General features: G+C 44.0%; 1 protein-coding gene across 9 annotated transcripts in view; it reads left to right on the forward strand.

Moving 5' to 3' along the window:
• sytl5 (synaptotagmin-like 5) overlaps positions 1-24513 on the forward strand; it is a 322939-nt gene that overhangs the window by 279530 nt on the left and 18896 nt on the right. For all 9 annotated transcript variants that reach the window (XM_070893405.1, XM_070893414.1, XM_070893411.1 and 6 more), the window contains 2 exons: positions 4935-5041; positions 18627-18725. In XM_070893405.1, coding sequence (XP_070749506.1) covers positions 4935-5041; positions 18627-18725 — 206 coding nt within the window. The remainder of the gene's footprint in view (positions 1-4934; positions 5042-18626; positions 18726-24513) is intronic.

Raw genomic sequence — 24513 nt, forward strand, 5'->3', positions numbered from 1 at the left:
CTAGAACCAAGTTGCAGAAGATTACTGCGCAGTGGTGAACACCCAGAGATCTGGAAGCTGGTGTAAAAAGAAATGGCAGGACCTGGGTCAAGTAGTTAGTGTAAGTAATTTAATTTATTCAATGCAAATTGCAATTGTAAATGTGACCAGCTGTATATGTCCCACCCAGCAGAAAGATACCTTCTCTTAAAAAGTTGCATTTTCACCTTTGCAGAAGAAATTGTCCCACAACAAAAGGGAAAGAACTCGAACAGGAGGAGTCCTGCCAAATCTGCACCTACTGACACCCTTGGAAGAGAGTGTCGTTGCTTTGATTGTTTTTCTCCAGGTAGGACCAATCAGTACTGCACAAGCTGGGCCCACACGCGAGGGAGAGGGAAAATTCATCATGGCCCTTCAAATCAACCTGCTGCCTGGCCTGCTATGTGTGAGCCTACTCATGCCACCCATCTTGCCCTCTCCTATGCTGCTAACCATTTGACTGTTCTGTTATATTTTGCAGAACCTGATGCCAATCGTGAAGATCCTGAAGAGGATTCAGACGCGGACGAGTCTAACCCTGCAGACCAACATGGGGGGGGTGCGGGGAGAAGGGAGGGAGATGGATGAAGGGGACAATGTTGTACTGAGGCCTCGTTAATGGACTTGGCGTTGGCAGCCCCTTCCATGAGTTCTGGTGTGACATTCCTTGGTTTCAGCCAGTCCATGATTAGCGGTTTCAGTTCTGATGGCTTCCCAGTGTCCGAGGTTGCAGGTCCCAGTGGTGGTGGGACGCAGCATGGAACACCCAGGGCCCCACCGTCCCAGCCTGCGCCTCCCACTGGGGTGCCGCGATGCAGACCCAGGGTGAGGGTAAGGAGAAATTGACCACGCTCTCCTGCGATGCAGGATGCAACAGATGTGGTTCAGATCATGGCATTGAGTGGGGAGAGCATTGACCTTACCCGATCACTTGTGGACACCATCAGTGGGGTGAGTGATGAGGTAGCGGGACTGTCAGGAGAATTAACAGTAATCGCACGGGAAATGGGAATGATGTCCGGGAACGATGTCCGGGAACATCAGTGAGGGAATAGTGTCCATGAGGGAGGGAATGTCAGAGGGAGTGAAAAGGATGACACTGGCAATGACACAGACCATCGGGGAGGTCATGTGTGAGTTAGCTGCTGCAATAAGGGAACACACCCAGGCCATGTACCGTTGACAGAATCAACTGCCACTGCCACTGCAATCCCCGCACCAGCCTCTGAAGAGGCCCAAGCCGGGCCCTCCACATTAACACCTGACCCCCCACCCCCCATGAAGAAGTGCACATTCACCGAGATGGGGTTGAGAGATGGGTGCAGCCTTTCTTTGCTGTTGTCGTTGTTGATACTGTTTTCAAATTGAAAGTTTTTTGTAAGTTATGTAAATTTACAACTTTATAAGTGATCTTAAAGTTTTTAAGTGATCTTAAAGAGTCATTAAAGTAAAGTTTGATACAAGAATTATTTTATTACACTAAAGTTAAGTACATTGTAAACTTTTGAATAAAATATATTTTACATTAAAACTGAATCATGTGCCATTAACACAACACAACATTTAGGAACAACTTCAAAAAAATAAACATGTCCATGCGGAATAGTTGTCACTGAGCCCTTGGGCATCAGTAAAGCTGATGCAAGGCTCGAGCAATCGTTAAAGGAGCACGATGGCCCGCCCTCCTCCGGCGTCGTGCTCCAGCCTCAGGCACTTGCATGGTTTCCTCATCCTCATCATCATCCTTCTCCACCACCTCCTCCTGCTCATCACCTGCGTCTTCCAGATCATTATCATCAGCCAATCTCATCGCAGTTGGGTCGTCTTCTTCCACTATCAGCTGCTTGCTGCCTCATGATGGCTAAGTTATGCAGCATGCAGCACACAACAGTGAACTGACCGACAATCTCTCGGGAATATTGCAAGTAACCTCCGGAATGATCCAGGCATCGGAAACGCTGTTTCAAGGTGCCAATGGTCCTCCCTATGATGCTGCGTGTCGTAATGTGCAACATGTTGTATTGACGGTCAGATTCCGTCTGGGTTACGTGTAGGGGCATCATGAGCCAGGTGGTGAGGCCGTATCCTTTGTCTCCCAGTAGCCAGCTCTGCCCTTCTAGCTGCTGCTCAAAAATTTTAGATATAACGCTGTCATGTCGGATGAACGCATCATGGGTGCTGCCAGGGTATCTTGCATCGACTGACATGATGCGATGCATGTTGTCACACATGAGCTGCACATTCACGGAGTGAACAGCTCGGCATCCTCCAAAGGTGCTCGCAAGGTGATGTGGGTACAATCAATGCAGGCTTGTACCTTTGGGAAGCCAACAATTCTTGAGAACCCCACAGCCCTGTCATGGATTGCTTGGGCAGTCATTGGGAACTTGATGAAGTCATTCTTCCTTGCATACAGTGCAGCCGTGACCTGGTGAATGGAAATGTGTATTGCATGTTGAGAGATGGTGCACACATCTCCAGTTGTAGCTTGAAATGATCCGGAGGCATAGAAGGAAAGTGCAGCTGTAACCTTCATTTCAACTGACAAAGCAGTCCACCTGCCGCTTCTCGGCTGTAAGTCTGGTCTCAGCAACTCTCAGATCTCACGGACAACTTCTCTGTGGAAACGCAGCCTTCTGACACAATCTGTATCACTCAGGTCCAGGTACAAATGCCTGACTCGATATTGCCGAGGTGGGTAAGGCCTGATGTTCCTGATGTGATGAGCTCTAATCAATTGTCTCCTCCGTAGCACAATGATGCAGAATGCTCGCAAAAGGTGTGGCATTGATATTATTGCCCCCACAGTTAAAGTTAAAGTTAAACTTTCAAAAAAGGTCAAAATGGCCGGAAAGCAGGCAGCGCAGCACAGCACAGGTTTGCAGTTCTGTGTCTGTCTCTCTCCTCCCAAGATATGTATATGGACCACACCCAAAGGTCTTTTGTCCCTTCCCACTTCCCCCTTGAGTCATGTGACCTCTCTCTCCTCCCTCCCTCCCTCCCTCCTCCTCTTTCCCTCCCCCTGCAGCCTGTTGCAGCCTGTCCAGTGAGTTTGCTTCCTACAGCCTGTGTGTGCTTCGATGTCGGCAGTTCCCATCCCTATCTCTGGCCGGTTGGTCTCCCGGTCGTCCCGCACCTATCCCAGGCCAAGTGACCTCCCGCACAGGCCGGCCCACTGTTGAAGTAGCTGCTTGTGCTTTGCCCTTGTTGCAGCCTGTCTGGTGAGTTTGCTTCATGCAGCCTGTGTGTTCTCCGATGTCGGCAGTTTAATCACTCCCGCCCCTAACCCTGGCCAGTGGCCTCCCGGTGCGTTGTCGTCCCGCACCGGCCGGCCCGCTGCCTTCCCGGGCCAAGATTTCAGATGAAGATAGGACTTAGTTTTATTTTTTATTTCTTCTCGAATGCTTATTACTTTTTGTGCTTTGTTTAGTACTTTGTAAGTCTTGGTGCAAGGTCCTCTCCGCTTCCCTTTTCGCCCCTAACCCAGGCCGAATGGCTTCCTATGTACCTACCTGCGCTGATTTCTTAACTCTCCGCAAGGATTTTCTGAAGTGGCCACATATGCTGGCCTAAGTAGGTTTGGAGTAACTATTAACTGGCCAAAGTGGCCAAAACTGGCTTAGGTGGCTGGTAATGCCCCCTTTTGAGAGAAGAAAAGCGAAACTAAAATAAATCCTAACTAACTCACTTACACTGGCGCAAATTGAATGTGCAAAATGGGGATTTTTAAAATACTCCAGAAAAATCAAGTTGCTCCAAAAAAAATGGAGCAACTCCTGGCCAAATTTGAGCCCCTAATGAGGACTTCCTGTAGCAATGTTCCTCTTGTTCACCCGCTCACATAGAAAGAACAGTGTTCATAAATAGAGATCTAAACTGTACCCTCCATCCCCACAGCACTAGTTCCCAGGTGACATGGGAAGAGCTGACTTCCAAGTTTGTGTTACTGGCAGCAAACCTCGTCCACCAGACACATACATCCATTAATGAATATGTGCCCCCCAATTTACCAATTTGCCAGTGGGCGACTCTCCCCACTGATGATGTGATTTCAGAAAATTACCTCCAATTTCTCAGGAGATGCGGACAAAATAATTGAGAGAAATGTAACCATCTTGGCTTGGTAGGATGATGGCAAGTCATACACTTCACAGAAAAGGAGCTCGCCTTTACTTAAGGATAGACTTCTCAAGCAATCTACTTGGCCCTAGTCAAACACAGCTAAACGCCTCCAGTCTGAGCAAGATTGAGGGCCTAACATCCACCTGAATACCAATTGGCCCAATTGAGAACATGCACACATAGCAGCTCCTAAACCAGCTTTTCTGCTCTGGTTGAAGTCATTGTATAAAACACAATGATACAACTCTTCTGCACATGTACAATGCTTTGGCATATGTGCAGAAGAGAGAGCTCGCAAAGCGTGGGCATGCTGAGAACCATGCACATGGGAGGACCATGTGAGTTGCGTGGATAATTTTACTCACTCAGAAAGCAAGTGGTTAGCAACAATGTCCTCCCAGGTATCAATAGTCCTTAAACATAGTTTATCTAATACAACCTTTATCTTCCATCCCCTCCTCAAATTCTCCTTGACATGAATACTCTGTTAAATGTGAATGCCACCTGGCTCAATAATTTTACTTGGTTGTTAGTTGTGATACATTCAGTGTGGTGGGGTGGGAGGTGTGTGCACGTCATGATCTTATTGAATGGTGGAGCAGGCTCGAGGGGCCAAATGGCCTACTCCTGCTCTTATTTCTTATGTTCTTATGAAACGGGCAACATAAACATGGTGATTTAATTAGCATACTCTAGCCAGTAAAAACGATTAGACTTTCAGGACATTTTTCTTCGTAAAATGCACCTATAATGTTAACCTGGCCCATAATATTACTGTTTCTTTGGTACAGATCGCAGTAGATCTGAGTTGGACCTGAGTGGATCCTATACATCAGGAAATGAGGATTCCAGTAGTCTCAGGAGTAAATCTGTGCCTGGAAGTCTCAATGAAGCTACGGTCAGTTGAAAACATAATTTATTCAAACTTAAAATATATAAAAACTCTCATAACCATGTTAGTCATAAAGGAACATAGTGAAATGGTGTGTGATCTTTGTAGTTTAGTAACCATGCAAGCAAAAATAGCACCACTGGGAATACAGTGCATTACAGTTTTTGGGAAGCAGAATCACCCAGGTAACAGTTTAATTGAAAAGAACACAAGACCATAAAACAGGAGGCTTCATTCCATTCTTGCCTCATATGTAACCTGAGGTAACAAAATGCCTCTTCCTAATCTCAACTGCCACTAAAGTGAGTGAGTCATAGTTAATATCGGAAGTGTCAGAATAGAGCCTATATATTAGATTAATTGGCAATTGGGGGATATTGTGAGGACGAGCACCTGTTTTAATATTGTGCATCAGATGCTGAGCCATCATATTATTGGGCACAAAGGTCTGAGGACTATTACATACCTAATGTATCTAACAACATTGTAGGCCTTTTAGGTCCTGGTTGTGAATGGGATATTGCTGTTATTGCTGAGCAACTGATTTATTTCTGCACTGTTTATAACTTGCTAAGAGTCTTCCTGACAGCTACTTAAAACTGTACTGCATCTTTTGTCATCAACTTTTATACTGCTGTAGTTTTCAGAGAGTTCAATGCCTTCCACCTATGGGTATTACTAAGTGTACCTCGATATTTGCAGGTTCTGGAGTGGGAGGACAAGGATCACATCAGACCTGAAAGTCTAGTGTAATTATACCTCAGATGTTCCATTTGGACACGTCCTTATGCTGACACTGGTATCATCATAGGCAGTCCCTCGAAATCGAGGACGACTTACTTCCGCTCCAAAAATGAGTTCTCAGGTGACTGAACAGTCCAATACGGGAATTACAGCATCCGGTGGGACAAACAATTGTTGATCAAGAGGATGGGTGGGAAGTCTGGTTTGCCGCACGCTCCTTCCACTGCCTGCGCTTGTCCTCCGCATGCTCTCAGCAACAAGACTCGAGGTGCTCAGCGCCCTCCCGGATACTCTTCCTTCATTAGGGTGGTCCTGGGCCAGGGACTCCCAGGTGCCAGTGGGGATGTTGCACTTGATCAATTTTCCATGCCTCGGGAGTCGACTATCAGCAAGGGCAGACATCGACGACGGGATCCAACACCGCTTCCAGTGCACCAGCGCAGCCTTCGGTCGCCTGAGGAAGAGAGTGTTCAAAGACCAGGACCTCAAATCTGGCACCAAGCTTAAGGTCAACAAGGCTGTAATGATACCCGCTCTCCTATATGGCTCAGAGACAAGGACCCTATACAGTAGACATCTCAAAGCACTGGAGAAATAACACCAACACTGCCTCTGCAAGATCCTGTAAATCCATTGGGAGGATAGACGCACCAACGTCGGTGTTCTCGATCAGGCCAGCATCGAAGCACTGACCACACTCGACCAGCTCCGTTGGGTGGGCCATGTCGTCCGCTTGTCCGACACGAGATTACCAAAACAAGCGCTCTATTCGGAACTCCTACATGACAGTCGAGCCCCAAGTGGGCAGAGGAAATGTTTCAAGGACACCCTCAAAGTGTCTCCTTAACACTGGTATATACAGGGCCAGGGTCTCTGTTCTGGATCTGTCTGAAAAAATCTGAAAGTATATACTTAGGGCTGGATATTCGGCTCATTTGCGCCTCATGTAGTGCCTCGGTAGGGCGCAAAAATGATATTTTGAGGCGCAAAACAAGTCACGCGTGATTTTGCGCCCGGGCGGAACTTTTGCTAATGGGTTTGCGGCGGTGCTAAAACATAACGCCCCGCTGCTTTTTTGAACGTTTTGATGACTTAATCACTGTGCTAGCACCCCAGGCGGAACTTTCAATTATATCACCCGATTTAGTCACAGCCCGAGACCCGCCAAGAGAAAGCAGTCAGACCCAGGGCGCACCAGGCGCTAGTGGCGCCATGTTGAAAATGGAGGAGAATGTCCGAGTTCTGAGTGATTAAAAGTTTTGGGAGAAGAACGTTGCATTACTGCATACTTTTGATTGTGAACATCGCTCATGCCTCCAGCTCTCTGAAGCACAGTGCGTCAGAAGGCTGCGCTTCTGAAAACAGGTAGTCACAGAGATATGCCAGCTCGTACAGACAGACCTACAGCCTAACAGTGGCAACAGGACTGCACACCCATCGAGATGAAGGTGACTGTGACACTTGCCTTTTATCCCTTGACTCATTTCAGGCATCAGCAGGGGATAGAAAAACACAGAAAATAGGGGCAGAAGTAGGCCATTCAGCCCTTTGAGCCCGCACCACCATTCAATATGGCTGATCATGCAACTTCAGTACCCCATTCCTGCTTTCTTTCCATACCCGTTGATCCCTTTAGCCGTAAGGGCCACATCTAACTCCCTTTTGAATATATCTAATGAACTGACCTCAACAACTTTCTGTGGTAGAGAACTCCACAGGTTCACAATTCTCTGAGTGAAGAAGTTTCTCCTCATCGCGCTCCTAAATGGCTTACCCTTATCCTTAAATTTGACCCCTGGTTCTGGACTTCCCCAACATCGGGAACATTCTTCCTGCATCTATACTGTCCAATCCCGTCAGAATTTTATGTTTCTATGAGATACCCGCTCATTCTTCTAAATTCCAGTCTTTCTTATGTCAGTCCTGCCATCCGGGGAATCAGTCTGGTGACCCTTTGCTGCACTCCCTCAATAACAAGAATGTCATTCCTCAGATTAGGAGACCAAAACTGTACAGAATATTCAAGGTGTGGCCTCACCAAGACCCTGTACAACTGCACTAAGACCTCCCTACTCCTATACTCAAATCCTCTCGCTATGAAGGCCAACATGCCATTTGCTGCCTTCACCGCCTGCTGTACCTGCATGCCAACTTTCAATGACTGATGTACCATGACACCCACATCTCATTGCACCTCCCCTTTTCCTAATCTGTCACCATTCAAATAATAATCTGCCTTCCTGTTTTCGCCACCGAAGTGGATAACCTCACATTTATCTACATTATACTGCGTCTGCCATGCATTTGCCCACTCACCTTGACCTGTCCAAGTCACCCTGCAGCCTCTTAGCATCCTCCTCACAGCTCACATTGCCACCCAGCTTAGTGTCAGCTGCAAACTTGGAGATATTACACTCAATTCCTTCATCTAAATCATTAATGTGTATTGTAAATAGCTGGGGTCCCAGCACTGAACCTTGCGGTACCCCACTAATAACTGCCTGCCATTTTGAAAAGGACCTGTTTATTCCTACTCTTTGCTTCCTGTCTGCCAACCAGTTCTCTATCCACGTCAATACATTACCCCCAATACCATGTGCTTTAATCTTGTGTGGGACCTTGTCAAAAGTCTTTTGAAAGTCCAAATACACCACATCCACTGGTTCTCCCTTGTCCATTCGACTAGTTACATCCTCAAAAAATTCTAGAAGATTTGTCAAGCATGATTTCCCTTTCATAAATCCATGCTGACTTGGACTGATCCTGTCACTGCTTTCCAAATGCGCTGCTATTTCATCTTTAATAATTGTTCCAACATTTTTCCCACTACCGATGTCAGGCTAACTGGTCGATAATTCCCTGTTTTCTCTCTCCCTCCTTTTTTAAAAAATGGTGTTACATTAGCTACCCTCCAATCCATGGGAACTGATCCAGAGTCTATAGAATGTTGGAAAATGACCATCAATGCATCCAGTATTTCTAGGGCCAGTTCCTTAAGTATTCTGGGATGCAGACTATCAGGCCCTGGGGATTTATTGACCTTCAATCCCAACACAATTTCCTGACTAATAAGGATTTCCTTCAGTTCCTCCTTCTCACTAGACCCTTGGTCTCCTAGTATTTGTGTCTTCCTTCGTGAAGACAGAACCAAAGTATATGTTTAATTGGTCTGCCATTTCTTTATTTCCCATTATAAATTCACTTGATTCTGACTGCAAGGGATCTACATTTGTTTTCACTAATCATCATCTCTTCACATATCTATAGAAGTCAGTTTTTATGTTCCCTGCAAGCTTACTCTCATACTCTATATTCCCCTTCCTAATTAAACCCTTTGTCCTCCTCTGCTGAATTCTAAATTTCTCCCAGTCCTCAGGTTTGCTGCTTTTTCTGGCCAATTTATATGTTTCTTTAAGTTCAGGACCCTAGTCTCTGAAACTTAGGTTAGGTAACTTCGATGGTATGAGGCGTGAATTGGCTAGAATAGACTTGCAAATTATACTTAAAGGATTGACGGTGGATAGGCAATGGCGAACATTTGAAGATCACATGGATGAACTTCAACAATTGTACATCCCTATCTGGAGTAAAAATAAAACGGGGAAGGTGGCTCATCCGTGATTAACAAGGGAAATTAAGGATAGTGTTAAATCCAAGGAAGAGGTATATAAATTGGCCAGAAAAAGCAGAAAACCTGAGGACTGGGAGAAATTTGGAATTCAGCAGAGGAAGACAAAAGGTTTAATTAGGAGGGGAAAAATAGAGTATGAGGAAGCTTGCCGAGAACATAAAAACTGACTGCACAAGCTGATATAGATACGTGAAGAGAAAAAAATTAGTGAAGACAAACGTAGGTCCCTTGCAGTCAGATTCAAGTAAATTTATAATGGGGAACAAAGAAATGGCAGAGCAGTTTAACAAATACTTTGGTTCTGTCTTCATGAAAGAAGATACAAATAACCTTCCGGAAATACTAGCGGACCGAGGGTCTACTGGGAAGGAGGAACTGAAGGAAATCCTTATTAGGCGGGAAATTGTGTTAGGGAAATTGATGGGATTGAAGAGCGATAAATCCCCGGGGCCTGATGGTTTGCATCCCAGAGTACTTAAGGAAGTGGCCCTAGAAATAGTAGATGCATTGGTGATCATTTTCCAAAAGTCTATCGACTCTGGATCAGTTCCTATGGATGGAGGGTATCTAATGTAACACCACTTTTTTAAAAAGGAGGGATAGAGAAAATGGGTAATTATAGACCAGTTAGCCTGACATCAGTCGTGGGGAAAATGTTGGAATCAATTATTAAAGATGAAATAGCAGTGCATTTGGAAAGCAGTGACAGGATCGGTCCAAGTCAGCATGGATTTATGAAAGGGAAATCATGCTTGACTAATCTTCTAGAATTTTTTGAGGATGTAACTAGTAGAGTGGACAAGGGAGAACCAGTGGATGTGGTGTATTTGGACTTTCAAAAGGCTTTTGACAAGGTCCCACACGAGAGATTAGTGTGCAAAATTAAAGCACACGGTATTGGGGGTACTGTATTGACGTGGATAGAGAACTGGTTGGCAGACAGGAAGCAGAGAGTCAGAATAAATGGGTCCTTTTCAGAATGGCAGGCAGTGACCAGTGGGGTGCCGCAGGGTTCAGTGCTGGGACCCCAGCAATTTACAATAGACATCAATGATTTAATTGAAGGAATTGAATGTAATATCCCCAAGTTTGCAGATGACACTAAGGTGGGTGACAGTGTGAGCTGTGAGGAGGATGCTAAGAGGCTGCAGGGTGACTTGGACAGGTTAAGTGAGTGGGCAAATGCATGGCAGATGCAGTGTAATGTGGATAAATGTGAGGTTATCCACTTTAGTGGCAAAAACAGGAAGAGAGAATATTATCTGAATGGTGACAGATTAGGTAAAGGGAAGGTGCAACGAGACCTGGGTGTCATGGTACATAAGTCATTGAAGTTTGGCATGTAGGTACAGCAGGCGGTGAAGAAGGCAAATGGCATGTTAGCCTTCATAGCGAGAGGATTTGAGTATGGGAGCAAGGAGGTCTTACTGCAGTTGTACAGAGCCTTGGTGAGGCCTCACCTGGAATATTGTGCACAGTTTTGGTCTCCTAATCTGAGGAAGGATGTCCTTGCTATTGAGGGAGTGCAGCAAAGGTTCACCAGACTGATTCCCCGGATGGCAGCATTGACATATGAGGAGAGACTGGATCGACTGGGCCTGTATTCACTGGAGTTTAGAAGGATGAGAGGGGATCTCATAGAAACAAATAAAATTCTGATGGGACTGGACAGGTTAGATGCAGGATGAATGTTCCCGATGTTGGGGAAGTCCAGAACCAGAGGTCACAGTCTAAGGATAAGGGGTAAGCCATTTAGGACTGAGATGAGGAGAAACTTCTTCACTCAGAGAGTTGTTAACCTGTGGAATTCCCTGTCGCAGAGAGTCGTTGATGCCAATTCATTGGATATATTCAAGAGGAGTTAGATATGGCCCTTATGGCTAAAGGGATCAAGGGGTATGGAGAGAAAGCAGGAAAGGGGTACTGAGGCGAATGATCAGCCATGATCTTATTGAATGGTGGTGCAGGCTCGAAGGGCCGAATGGCCTACTCCTTCACCTATTTTCCATGTTTGTATGTTTCTATGTAACTGTGTCACTCTCCATCTTAATGAAGAATTCTACCCTATTATGGTCACTCTTCCCCACAGGGCCTTGCACGACCAGATTGCTAATTAATCCTCTCTCGTTACACAAGATCCCGTCTAGGATGGCCTGCTCTCTTGTTGGTTCCTCAACATATTGGTCTAGAAAACCATCCCTTATACACTCCAGGAAATCCTCCTCCACAGTATTGCTACCAGTTTGGTTAGCCCAATCAATATGTAGGTTAAAGTCACCCTGCGCGGCCCCCGGCCTGCGAGCACCATCGGAGCAGGCCGGGGAGCGGAAGGAGCTGCGTGGTGGCGTACCACGCCAGGGAGCAGCACGTGCTGGAGCAGGAGAGCAACGGCAGTGAAGAGTGATGTCATCAAGGTCCAGATCGGTGATTGGAGCATGGGCAGATACTGCAGGAATGGCGAGTTCGGAGCGAATGAGCGGCAAGAGACTGTAGAGGGATGTAATTGGGGCCCAGGAGAGGCGCGAGATCAGGACCCAGAAGAGGCGAGGGCCCAGAGGCAGGCCATACTGCGATATGTGTGCGCACTAGGTCTGTGCAGCAGAGCAGGTCTCCAGTCGTCTTGGTTAATCCTTGCAACTGGATCAAGACCTAGTTCTGTCAAGCCCGTGTGGTGGCTGATGTGCAACGGTCACCACATGTTAAAAAAAATCCATGCACAGGCATCTTCCACCCTTCAAGATTTAGTTCGGACCTGGAATTTTAGGTCCATCATTGAAACACCTGTGAACTTTTTGACGTGGAAGCAAGTCATCCTCGATTCGAGGGACTGCCTATGATGATAGTCACCCATGATAACTGCGGTACCTTTATTGCATGCATTCCTAATTTCCTGTTTGATGCTATCCCCAACCTCTCTGCTACTGTTTGGTGGTCTGTACACAACTCCCACTAGCGTTTTCTGCCCTTTGGTGTTCCGCAGTTCTACCCATACAGATTCCACATCATCCAAGCTAATGTCCTTCCTTACTATTGCGTTAATCTCCTCGTTAACCAGCAACGCTACCCCACCTCCTTTTCCTTTCTGTCTATCCTTCCTGAATGTTGAATAACCCTGGATGTTGAGTTTCCAGCCTTGGTCACACTGGAGCCATGTCCCAATTACAACATATCCGTTAACAACTAACTGCGCAGTTAATTCATCCACCTTATTACAAATGCTGCTCGCATTGAGACACAGAGCCTTCAGGCTTGTTTTTTTGACACTCTTTGTCCTTTTAGAATTATGTTGTACTGTGGCCCTTTGATTTTTGCCTTTGATTTCTCTGCCCTCCACTTTTGCTTATCTCCTTTCTACCTTTTGCTTCTGCCCCCATTTTATTTCCCTCTGTCTCCCTGCATAGATTCCCATCCCCCTGCCATATTAGTTTAAACTCTCCCCAACAGCACTAGCAAACACTCCCCCTAGGACATCGGTTCCAATCCTGCCCAGGGTGCAGACCGTCCCGTTTGTACTGGTCCCACCTCCCCCAGAACCAATTCCAATGTCCCAGGAATTTGAATCCCTCCCTCTTGCACCATTCCTCAAGCCACGTATTCATCTTAACTATCCTGCTATTTTTACTCTGACTAGCACATGGCACTGGTAGCAATCCTTTGAGGTCCTACTTCTTAATTTAATTCCTAGCTCCCTAAATTCAGCTTATATGACCTCATCCTGTTTTTTACCTATATCATTGGTACCTATATGCACCACGGCAACTGGCTGTTCACCCTCCCCCTCCAGAATGCCCTGCAGCCGCTCCGAGACATCCTTGACCCTTGCACCAGGGAGGCAACATACCATCCTGGAGTCTCGATTGCGGCTGCAAAAACGCCTTTCTATTCCCCTTACAATAGAATCTCCTACCACTATAGCTCGCCCACTCTTTTTCCTGCCCTCCTGTGCTGCGGAGCCACCCATGGTGCCATGAACTTGGCTGCTGCTGCCTTCCCCGAAGGACCATCTCCCCCAACAGTACCCAAAACGGTATATGTGTTTTGGAGGGTGATGACTGCAGAAGACCCCTGCACTACCTTCCTACTCCTGCCCTGTCTGATGGTCACCTATTCCCTATCTGCCTTTGTAACCTTTACCTGCGGTGTGACCAACTCACTAAACATGCTGTTCACGACATCCTCAGCATCGCGGATGCTCCAGAGTGAATACATGCGCAGCTCCAGAGCCGCAATGTGGTCTGACAGGAGCTGCAGCTGGATACACTTCCCGCACACATAGTAGTCAGGGACATTGGAAGCGTCCCTGATTTTCCACTTGGCTCAGGAGGAGCATGACACGGGTCTGGGCTCTCCTGCCATGACTTAACCCTTAAATGATCTTACTTTGGCAACAATGCCAAAGATTTCTTACTGATGAAAAAGAAAAAAGATAAAGAAAAAAAGAAAAACTACTCACCAATCACTTACCCGCTTGGCTGTGATGTCACACTACAATTTTCTTTTACTTCTTTGTTTTACCTTCGGCCTCGATCTCCCAACTGCCGCTGCCACTCCTCCTCCCGAACTCCGCGCCCTTTTTATGGGCCTCGATCTCCCGACTGCCGCTGCTCCTCCCGAACTCCGCGCCCTTTTTATGGGCCTCGATCTCCCCACTGCCGCTCCTCCTGAACTCCGCGGCCTTTTTATGGGCTTCGATCTCCCGCCTGATGGTGTGGTTCACAAGCTACCATTATGGATCATCCCAGGTAATGGTCCAACACTGTTCGGCAGGAATTGGCTCGAGAAAATCAAGCTGAACTGGAATGATGTCAAGATGTTGTCCTCGGTGGATGATACTTTGTGTGCTCAAGTATTGAAAAAGTTTCCTTCTTTGTTTGAACCAGGCATTGGTAATTTTACAGGAGCCAAGGTGCAGATTCACCTGGACTCCAATGCAAGGCCTGACTATCACAAAGCGCGTCTGTTCCGTACATGATGAGGGAGAAGGTTGAAATTGAGCTTGACCGACTCCAGCGTGAAGGGATCATATCACCGGTCGAGTTTAACGAGTGGGCTAGTCCCATTGCTCCTGTGTTGAAGAGTGATGGCACTGTCAGGATTTGTGGAGACTACAAGGTTACAATTAACCAATTTTTGAAACAGGATCCGTTACCAAAGGCTGATGACCTGTTCGCCATGCTAGCTGGTGGAAAGTCGTTCACGAAACTGGATCTGACGTCGGCCTATATGACCCAGGAGCTTGTCGACACTTCGAAGAAACGCACCTGCATCAACACCCATAAAGGACTGTTCGTCTGCAACAGGTGTTTTTTTGGGATTCGTTCAGCTGCAGCCATGTTTCAGAGGAATATGGAAAGTTTACTGAACTCCGTTCCTAGATGTTTCAAGATGACATTCTGGTCACAGGTCGCGACACTGCTGAACAGCTGAACAATCTTGAAGTCCTACAGCGTCTGGACAAATTGGGACTCGGGCTGAAACGCTTGAAGTGTATATTCATGGCACCTGAAGTCGAATTCCTCGGGTGGAAGATTGCTGCTGATGGCATCAGGCCCACTGATTCAAAAACTGAGGCCATCAAAAATGCACCCAGGCCTCAGAATATGACGGAGCTGTGTTCGTTCCTTGGGCTACTCAACTACTTTGGTAATATTTTACCCAGATTGAGCACTTTACTAGAGCCACTGCATGTGTTACTAAGAAAAGGCGACAACTGGGTCTGGGTGCATCTCAAGATAGCGCCTTTGAGAAAGCCGAGAATCTGCTGTGTTCAAACAAGTTGCTTGTTCATTATGATCCATGTAAGTGTCTTGTATTGGCCTGTGATGCTTCTTCATATGGGGTTGGCTGCATACACCAACAAGCAATGAATCGGGCAAGCTACAACCTGTTGCGTATGTTTTGAGAAGTCTGTCTAAAGCGGAAAGAGCTTACAGTATGGTAGAGAAAGAAGCTTTGGCCTGTGTGTATGGAGTAAAAAAAATGCACCGGTACCTGTTTTGTCTCCGTTTTGAACTAGAAACTGATCACAAGCCACCCATTTCATTGTTTGCAGAAAACAAAGGTATTAATACCAATGCATCGTCCCGCATTCAAAGGTGGGCGCTGACATTGTCTGCCTATGATTACGTCATCTGTCATAGACCTGGTACTGAGAATTGTGCCGATGCACTGAGTCGTCTGCCCTTACCCACAACTGAGATGGAGATGCCTCAACCTGCAGATCTACTGTTTGTTAGTAATGGATGCTTTTGAGAGTGAAGGAACCCCTGTCACTGCTCAACAAGTTAGGATCTGGACCATGACCCTATTTTATCAGTTGTGAAACAGTGTGTACTCAGTGGTGAATGGTCTGCCATACCTATGGAGATGCGTGAGGAGACCAAACCTTACAACCGTCGCAAGGATGAGCTGTCCATTCAGTCAGACTGTTTACAGTGGGGTAATCGTGTAATCATGCCTAAGAAAGGTTGAGAAAAATTTGTACGTGAACTTCATAGCACTCATCCTGATATTGTCATGATGAAGTCCATTGCTAGGTCTCATGTATGGTGGCCTGGAATTGACTCTGATCTGGAATCATGCATGCATGCATCTAAGTAAAGTATCAGCAGAATCTCCACTGAGTCTTTGGTCGTGGCCATCCAAATCATGGTCGAGGATCCACATTGATTTTGCGGGCCCGTTCCTAGGAAAGATTTTTTTTGTCGTAGTAGATGCATATTCTAAGTGGATAGAATGTGTATTTATGTCATCCAGCACGTCTACAACTACAATTGAGAGCCTTTGTATCATGTTTGCTACTCATGGTTTGCCTGACATTGTTGTGAGCGACAACGGATCTTGCTTCACAAGTCTTGAGTTCCAGGAGTTCATGAAACTCAATGGCTTCAGACATGCGAGATCAGCTCCATTCAAGCCTGCTTCTAATGATCAAGCAGAGTGTGCCATTCAAACGATCAAGCAAAGTATGAAATGTGTAACTCAGGGCTCACTGCAGAGACGGTTGTCATGTGTATTGCTCAGTTACAGGTCAAGACCTCATACACTTACTGGGGTTCCTCCTGCTGAACTACTGATGAAAAGAAATCTCAAGACCAGGCTTTCTCTTCATCCTGATTTGAATGATCGTGTTGAAACAGACGTCAAAGTCAGCAATGGTGTCATGATCGTGTTGCCGTGTCATGTGACATCTCGGTGAACGATCCAGTTTATGTACTGAACTATGGTCAAGATCCAAAGTGGATCGTCGGCACTGTTACAGCCAAGGAGGGTAAGAGTGTTTATTGTCGGGCTCAAGAATGGGCAAACATGCAGGAAACACCTTGACCAAGTTAAACTGTGGCACGGATGAACTGGAACCGAGTGAGGAAGATGCAGTCAGTGACCAACTGTAAGGGGGAGATGGAAGGCTTCCTCTCCCACGAGCGGGCCCACTGATATAGAGGGTCGACGATCGCCCCAGCCCTCGTAGCAATTCTCGAAGTTAGCAGACAGAGACGGATGGCAAAGTATAACGATCTTTATTACGAACGTCCGGGAACACCTCTTATCACAGTCGCCTGTGAGTGGAGATGCTCCCCGAACAGCACAATCATACAACTTTTATACATTTCAAACCCCTCTGTTCCCGGACAAAACCTCCCTAGATTTCTAATTGAACTGCCTTATCAGTGCTACTTCCCTAATTGGACTACCTTATTAGTGCTACTTTGGATTGACAGGCCAAGACCCTCGTGACCGCTTTAGGCCGTGACTAGAATGACTTCATTAGGTCGGAATTTGTTATACATTTCCTTGGTGCCTGTGAGTCGCCTCGAGCCTCTTCGCAAGGTCTTATCAATGTCTGTTTAGGTTCTCACATCGTATCCTGTTGGAATATTATTGAATTGATAACTTCTGGAGCTTTGGTACAAGGCCGAAGAGAGGCCTTTTACCTCCTTATGGGCCATTGCAGGAACCAGCACTTTTTAACCCTTGTCCCGCTGGTACCCCTAATGCCAAATTTCTCTTACACCAACCAACCATTGTTCACTCATCAGAGGACTCTGCTGACATTACGGACTCTGAACCTTCAGTCTCTGATGTGGTCATGTCCGCTCCCATTAGATCGGCTACTCAGTCCTCAGTCTCAACAGACTCAGAACGCTCGCCCAGAGCCAAAGTTGAACTGAGACGATCAACTCGTGAGAGGAAAGCCCCAGACCATCTTAATTTGTAAAAAGACTTAAGATTTTAAAAGGGGGATATTGTTATGTCTTCATGCTTGGGGGTCACCAGACACCAGAGGGCGCGCGGTCGGAGGTCATTGGGCTGTACGCATGTGGCATGTGTGCTTGGTCACCTGTATATAAGCTGGGTGTCTTTGTCACGCTGGCACTCTTGGGCTGGAATAAAGATGGATCAGGTTGCAGTAACCAGACTCTTGAGTCATTACACTCATGAACATGGAAACCTGACATTTTTCATAATCTGAGCTGGAACGCAGTGCAACAGTTTAAATCATGGGTTGGTTGTATAGGTGATTTATGTAAAAGCTATCATTGGGTTAAACGCTCAGGTTTTTCAGAATCATTCCAGTCACCGAGCAGCAGCTGGAGCTTCCCTCATAAGACAATAAGATTCCAACCCCAATAACACGTACTGGATTAATTTAATTAACTATAGTTAATGCAAAGCTATTCATCATTACTTTGTATTTGTGTATTTATTATCTGTATAGATGAAAGTACTTGCAAGATATTGGAACAATTTAATACTTTCTTTAAAGTAAACATGAAATAACTTTTGGCGAGCAGTTAAATATGTATTGTGGCAGTTACGGGGCTATGCCAGATATATACTTACAAAATGTGTGTCCATTAAGTTTATAATGAAAAATGGCAAGATGGTTTCCCGTTGTGTCCTTGGCTACTCTATCCTGCACAATGCTGGTGGCTCTAGCCTCGGTTTACAGCAGAAGCCTCAACACACTATTTACAGATAGTGTACCCAAAGTACTGCACTAAATGTTTTTCTATTGCAATGGGATGCAAGAGATGAAGTAATGGTATGACATTTTTTCAACATTGGGATAAGCAAAATGGGTCATATTGTTTCTTTCTGATTATGTACATTCCTATGTTCATGGTATGAAACAAAATTTTAAATAACAAAATCTTAAATTCATGCAATTAAAACAATTCCCCTATATTCACCATGATGATATGTGACTTTTAGGATTATCTTGAGGAAGAAGAGGAAGAAGATATTGATGACTTAGTCTCTATGTATCGCCCAAGTACTGCAAGAAGCAGTCTGGGAAGTGGGTTATCTATGGTAAGTTTGGAATAAATGTGTATGATATCACTAATCTAGCCTGAATAGTTATTATTCATGTATGTTGGTCTTTAATATTATGAGAATGCTTCAAAGAAATTTTGTAGCATGTACTGTGATATATTTATATATATTGCTCCTTTAGCACTGTTAATGCTTTAAAGTATTGACATGATGGAACAGTAAATTGAATGGTGCAATGGTTTAGACAATGTCCTTTCACCTCTCGGACTGGGTTCAAATGGAGTGAAAGTCTCCTCTGTCTGCTAGCTGTAAAGACTATGTAAAATGAGTTGGGCAGTTGCATACCATTTCCCAGTACAGCACAAAACTGTCCTTAATTTGACACTAGTTAGCAATTTCCCCCAGAGAAAGGCCACAGGAAATGTTGTTAGATAAATGCGGACACTGGTGCAGTAGGGGGTGTTAATCTTGGGTTGGGGCAGAGTAGAAGGAGCATTACTCTGTACCTGACTCTGCTGTGATGGATCTAGGATTTCTTGATACTGACACTTGGTGCCTGAAATGGATTGGTATTCCCAGCACTAGCATCCTTTACGTCCTGAGCTAAATATGTCAAATACTGATGTCTTCAGTACACAAAGATTCCCGATCCTTACAGCAATATTTTGTGTGTTCTAATGATATATTATAATTAGAAAATATTATACTGAATTTCAAATATACGCCTAGTGGTTCCCAAGCTGTTTTGGGCAGAGACCGTCACAGACAGAGAATGGCACAAAACAAATCTAAAAAGCAGCAAAAATACCGTTTTTTTTTTAAATGGGAACGTTCAAAAGTAAAATAAGCATATCATAAAAGGGCAGCATTGAGCAAAACAATTGTTTTGATCCAGCTGGAGTATTGACTCAATTCTGCGCACCACACTTTAGGAAGGATGTGAAGGTACAGAAGAGATTTAACTAGAATGGTTCCAGGATGAGGGATTACAGTTACATGGATAAACTAAAGAAGCTAGGGTTGTTATCCTTGGAGCAGAGAAGGCTAAGAGGAGATTTGATAGAAGTGTTTAAAATCATGAAGGATTTAGATAGAGTAACTAAAGAGAGACTGTTTGCAATGGCTGAAGGGTCGATAACAAGAGATTTAAGCTGATTGGCAAAAGAACCAGAGACGACATAAGGAAAAACGTTTTTACGCAACGAGTGGTTAGGATTTGGAATGCACTACCTGATAGGGTGGTGGATATCGATTCATTAGTAGCCTTCAATGGGGAACTGGATAAATACTTGAAGGAAAAAAAATTGCAGGAATATGGGGAAAGAGCGGGACTAACTTGGAAAGAGCTCAATGCTGCCCTTTTATGATGTGCTTATTTTACTTTTGAACGTTCCCATTTAAAAAAAAACGGTATTTTTGCTGCTTTTTAGATTTGTTTTGTGCCATTCTCAATGGGCTAAATGGCCTCCTGCTGTGCTACACTATTTTTATGATTCTAGTTATCTGACATTTCTAGGCCGGCTTTTTTGGCAGAAGCAGGCTGCGTATCCATCACACAAAGTATACTAATGATTATCTAAACAAATTGTGAAGGTATCAGACACTTTTCTGAAAAACTGTGTTAATGATCCTGAGAAACATTTGTGACAAGAAATGACATCTCAATTGGTTATGCCATCTAAAGGTTTCATTCTTCCCCTTCCTTCTTTGAATTAATTACACAGTAATTACTGTAGATTAGTTTAAGTAATAACAGGTCAATGAGAATACAGTTGAAGAGTTAAAGGGACATATGGACAAAAGCACATTCATGACGATGCACAGGATAAATTAATGAGGATTCAACATGACATTATTACATAATGTTAGTGATTGTTTTTGGATTGTATTCAAGACAGAATCTAGGTGAGATTTGGTCCATTGGTTTTGTTTTAGAGGACATTTTAGCAAGATATTATAGCCTCTTTAAGATCCTGCCATTATATCACACAAGTGAGAAAGCAAGTTAAAAAATGTTATGTTAGGGAAATTGTTTCATTTTTCAAATGAGTTGTTATGCAAGAGATGTTTAAAAACAAATACTTCACATTAGAGAGGGATGTGAGCAGTTCATCCACCCACCCAACATAAGTACCCACTCTTCGCACAAAGTCCCACTGGGACTTCTGACTGGGAGAGGTTTGTCATCCTGCTGAGCTGAATGAGGTTGCATGTAAGCTTCAACCATAATGAAGATGAAGAAAGAGAAATAGATTGTTGCCAGAATTACTAACAAATGAGTAACCAGAAGGTCTGAGCGAACTGAGAAAAACTTGCAGTGGGAGGGGGAGGATCTAGTTGTTGTGGTACATGTAGGTACCAATGACATAGGTAGGACTCAGAATGAGATTCTGCTGAGTTTGAGCAGCTAGGGACTAAATTGAAAAGCAGAACCACAAAGGTAATAATCTCTGCATTATTACCTGAGCCACGAGCAAATTGGCATAGGGTCAATAGAATCAGAGAGATAAATGTGTGGCTCAGAGGTTGGTGTGGGAGAAGTGGGTTTTGATTCATGGGACACTGGCACCAATACTTGGGAAAGAGAGAGCTGTTCCGTGGGGTTAGACTACACCTGAACCATGCTGGGACCAGAGTTCTAGCGAATCGAATAACTAGGGAGGTAGACAGGGCTTTAAACTAAATAAGGGGGGGTGGGGGAGGGGGTGGAGTGGGGAGGTGGGTTCCAGTGGAGAGAAATCTAGAATGCTAAAGAGAAAAGAAAAGGAAGCAATGCAGGAAAGTGATTGTGGTAAGGATAATCAGATTATGTCAGGAAGGGACAGAGCATACAAACAAAAGAATGCATTAACAAATAGGGTCCAGGTAAGAAAAAATAGCGATAAAACAAATAGGGCTATAGTACAAAATAATGTTAAGATGTTTAACAATGTTAAAAAGACAAATTTAAAAGCAATGTATCTGAATGCACGAAGCATCTGTAATAAGGTAGATTAATTAACAGTGCAAATAGATGTAAACGGATACGATATAGTTGCAATTATGGAGACATGGTTGCAGGTTGACCAGGGTTGGGAACTGAATATCCAAGGATATTCAATATTTAGGAAGAACAGGCAAAAAGGAAAGGGGGTGGTGTGGCGTTATTAGTAAAGGATGAAATCAGAGCAATAGTGAGAAAGGATATTGGCTCAGAAAATCAAGATGTAGAATCAGTCTGGGTAGAGCTAAGGAGCAATAAGGGGCAGAAAATATTGGTGGGAATTGTCGATAGGCCTCCAAACAACAGTGGTAATGTAGGGGACGGCATCAAACAGGAAATTAGAGATGCATGTAACAAGGGTACCACAGTAATCGTAGGTGACTTTAATCTACTTATAAACTGGCCAAACCAAATTAGTAATAATACTGTTGAAGATGAATTCCTGGCGTATGTACGAGATTTTTTTTTTAAGGAGCCTACTAGGGAACAGGCTATCCTAGATTGGGTATTGTGCAATGAGAAGGGGTTAATTAACAGTCTTGTTGTGCGGGGTCCTTTAGAGAAGCGTGACCATAACACGATTTAATTCTTTATTAAGATGGAAAATGAAGTCGCCCAATCCGAAATTAGGGTCCTAAATCTAAACAAAGGAAACTACGAAGGTATGAGGAATGAATTAGCTATGATAGATTGGGAAGATTCATTAAAAGGCATGACAGTGGATCGGCAATGGTTAACATTTAAGGAACGAATGCATGAATTGCAACAGTTATACATTCCTTTCTGGCGTAAAAACAAAAGGAAAAGTGGCCCAACCATGGCTAACAAAAGAAATTAAGGAGGAGTCATGCAAAATTGCCAGAAAAAGTAGCAAGCCTGAGGATTGGGAGCAGTTTAGAATTCAGCAAAAAAGGACCAAGAGATTGATTAAGAGGGGAAAAATAGAATATGAGTAAACCTGCAAGGAACATAAAAACTGACTACAAAAGTTTCTACAAGTACGTAAAAAGAAAAAGATTAGTGAAGACAAATGTGGGTCCTTTACAGTCAGAAACGGGAGAATTTATAATGGGGAACAAGGAAATGGCAGAATAATTAAATAAATACTTCGGTTCTGTCTTCACGGAAGAGGCCCAGAAATGCTGGGGAACCAAGGGTCTAGTGAGCAAGCGGGATTAAAGGATATGATTATTAGTAAGAAAATAGTGCTGGAGAAACTAATGGGACTGAAAGCCGATAAATCCCCAGGGCCTGATGATCTGCATCCCAGAGTACTAAAAGAGGTAGCCATGGAAATAGTGGATGCATTGCTTAGCGGGAATATGGTGTTGAGATAGAGGATCAGCCATGGTCATACTGAATGCCTACTACTGCTTCTATTTTCTATGTTTCTATGCTGTTGCATTTACGTAACACCAAATGTTTGCACTTGGGGTTTCATATTCTAAACTTTCCTTTAAAAAATATAAGGTTATCTTTATTCATCATCTTGTGTGGAAGTTCTAATTAATCAAGTTATGTGTATGGATTCTTTTTGTTTCAAACAACTCTTTCAAATGTGTTAATGTTGGAAATCTTGCCTGTGTGGAAATGCTCTTTCAGTGCTGTGCTTCCTTTTGCTGCAATGCTGTATTCTCACGATCACTCTGCAATGTCTTTGTATTTTTCTTTAATTATTGCCATGTCCTGTAAAGCATTACCAGTCAAGCTCTGACAAGAAGTGGACATTCCTTAATGTACCAGATCACGATGCAGAAACCGTGAGTTGAGTTGTCTTGCCTGCAGATTTACTAAGGCATTTTTTTTCTCGCTTTTATCTATTTACAAATACGTCTTTAAACATAGCGATTTACATTTTAGGTGGCAAATACAAAGGTATGTTTATTAACATTCCCCCAGCAATTAATTTTTTTTAATGCATATTTTTCCCAATAGACATGTTCTGAAAATAAAAGCCATTCATTCTGGTACATAAAATGTGACCTTTACAGGTAGGAAAGGTTAACATGCTCCCAGCTGGTTGCAAGCTTCTATTTCTCATTTAACTAATTGCTGAAAGGTCAAGGAGCACAGATACTGTTTCTCATTTTAGTATTTAATTGCTGTATAATTCTACAGAGCTTTAAAGGTTCCATATTGTTCCATTGTTAATTTGGAGCATTTACATTACCGCACAAAAAGATTATGAACAGCCCTATTCCCAACAATGACTGAGGTCAGCAATAGATCCCCTTGAACTGTGTAGCCACAGACTAACTAATGTAAAAGATAAATGGCACATGCTATTGTTTTGTTTTAAAAAAAATGAACATTCTTATCTTGTAGCTTCTTCTCTATAACAGTTTTCAACCACACATAAATATGTTCGAATTGAATAAAGTCCTTTAAAACAATTAATGATTTTGTAGAGCAAAAATCTGCATCCCATATGCTGTTATTTTATTATCCAAAGCCCCAAGCATTTGGGTGTTAAACAAATTGATGTAATGAGACTGATACTGAACTTTGATGGCATGATGTTAGACTAGCTGACTGTAGATTTTCTTTGAAGTGGGAGATTTAACAGCCTGTGGACTAATGTCGTTGGCATGGTAATGTTATTTCAAACAAGTCCCTATCTATTTTATCAAGACAAGTTCTGTATTCGTAATTAATTCTGTTATCCCTACAACCACCATTTGAATTCTTTTTTAAAACATTTATGTTCATCCCTTTCTTTAGATCTTTCCAAGCAATGTTCCATTCTTACCAAATGGGCAGCGGGCAAACTACTCATTTACCTCTCCCTTTCTTTTGATACAGTGACCACACTCCAAAAGTAAAATATGAGCTACATGCAGT

The sequence above is a fragment of the Pristiophorus japonicus genome, chromosome 11 (assembly GCF_044704955.1).
Source record: "Pristiophorus japonicus isolate sPriJap1 chromosome 11, sPriJap1.hap1, whole genome shotgun sequence".
Taxonomy (NCBI): Eukaryota; Metazoa; Chordata; class Chondrichthyes; family Pristiophoridae; genus Pristiophorus; species Pristiophorus japonicus.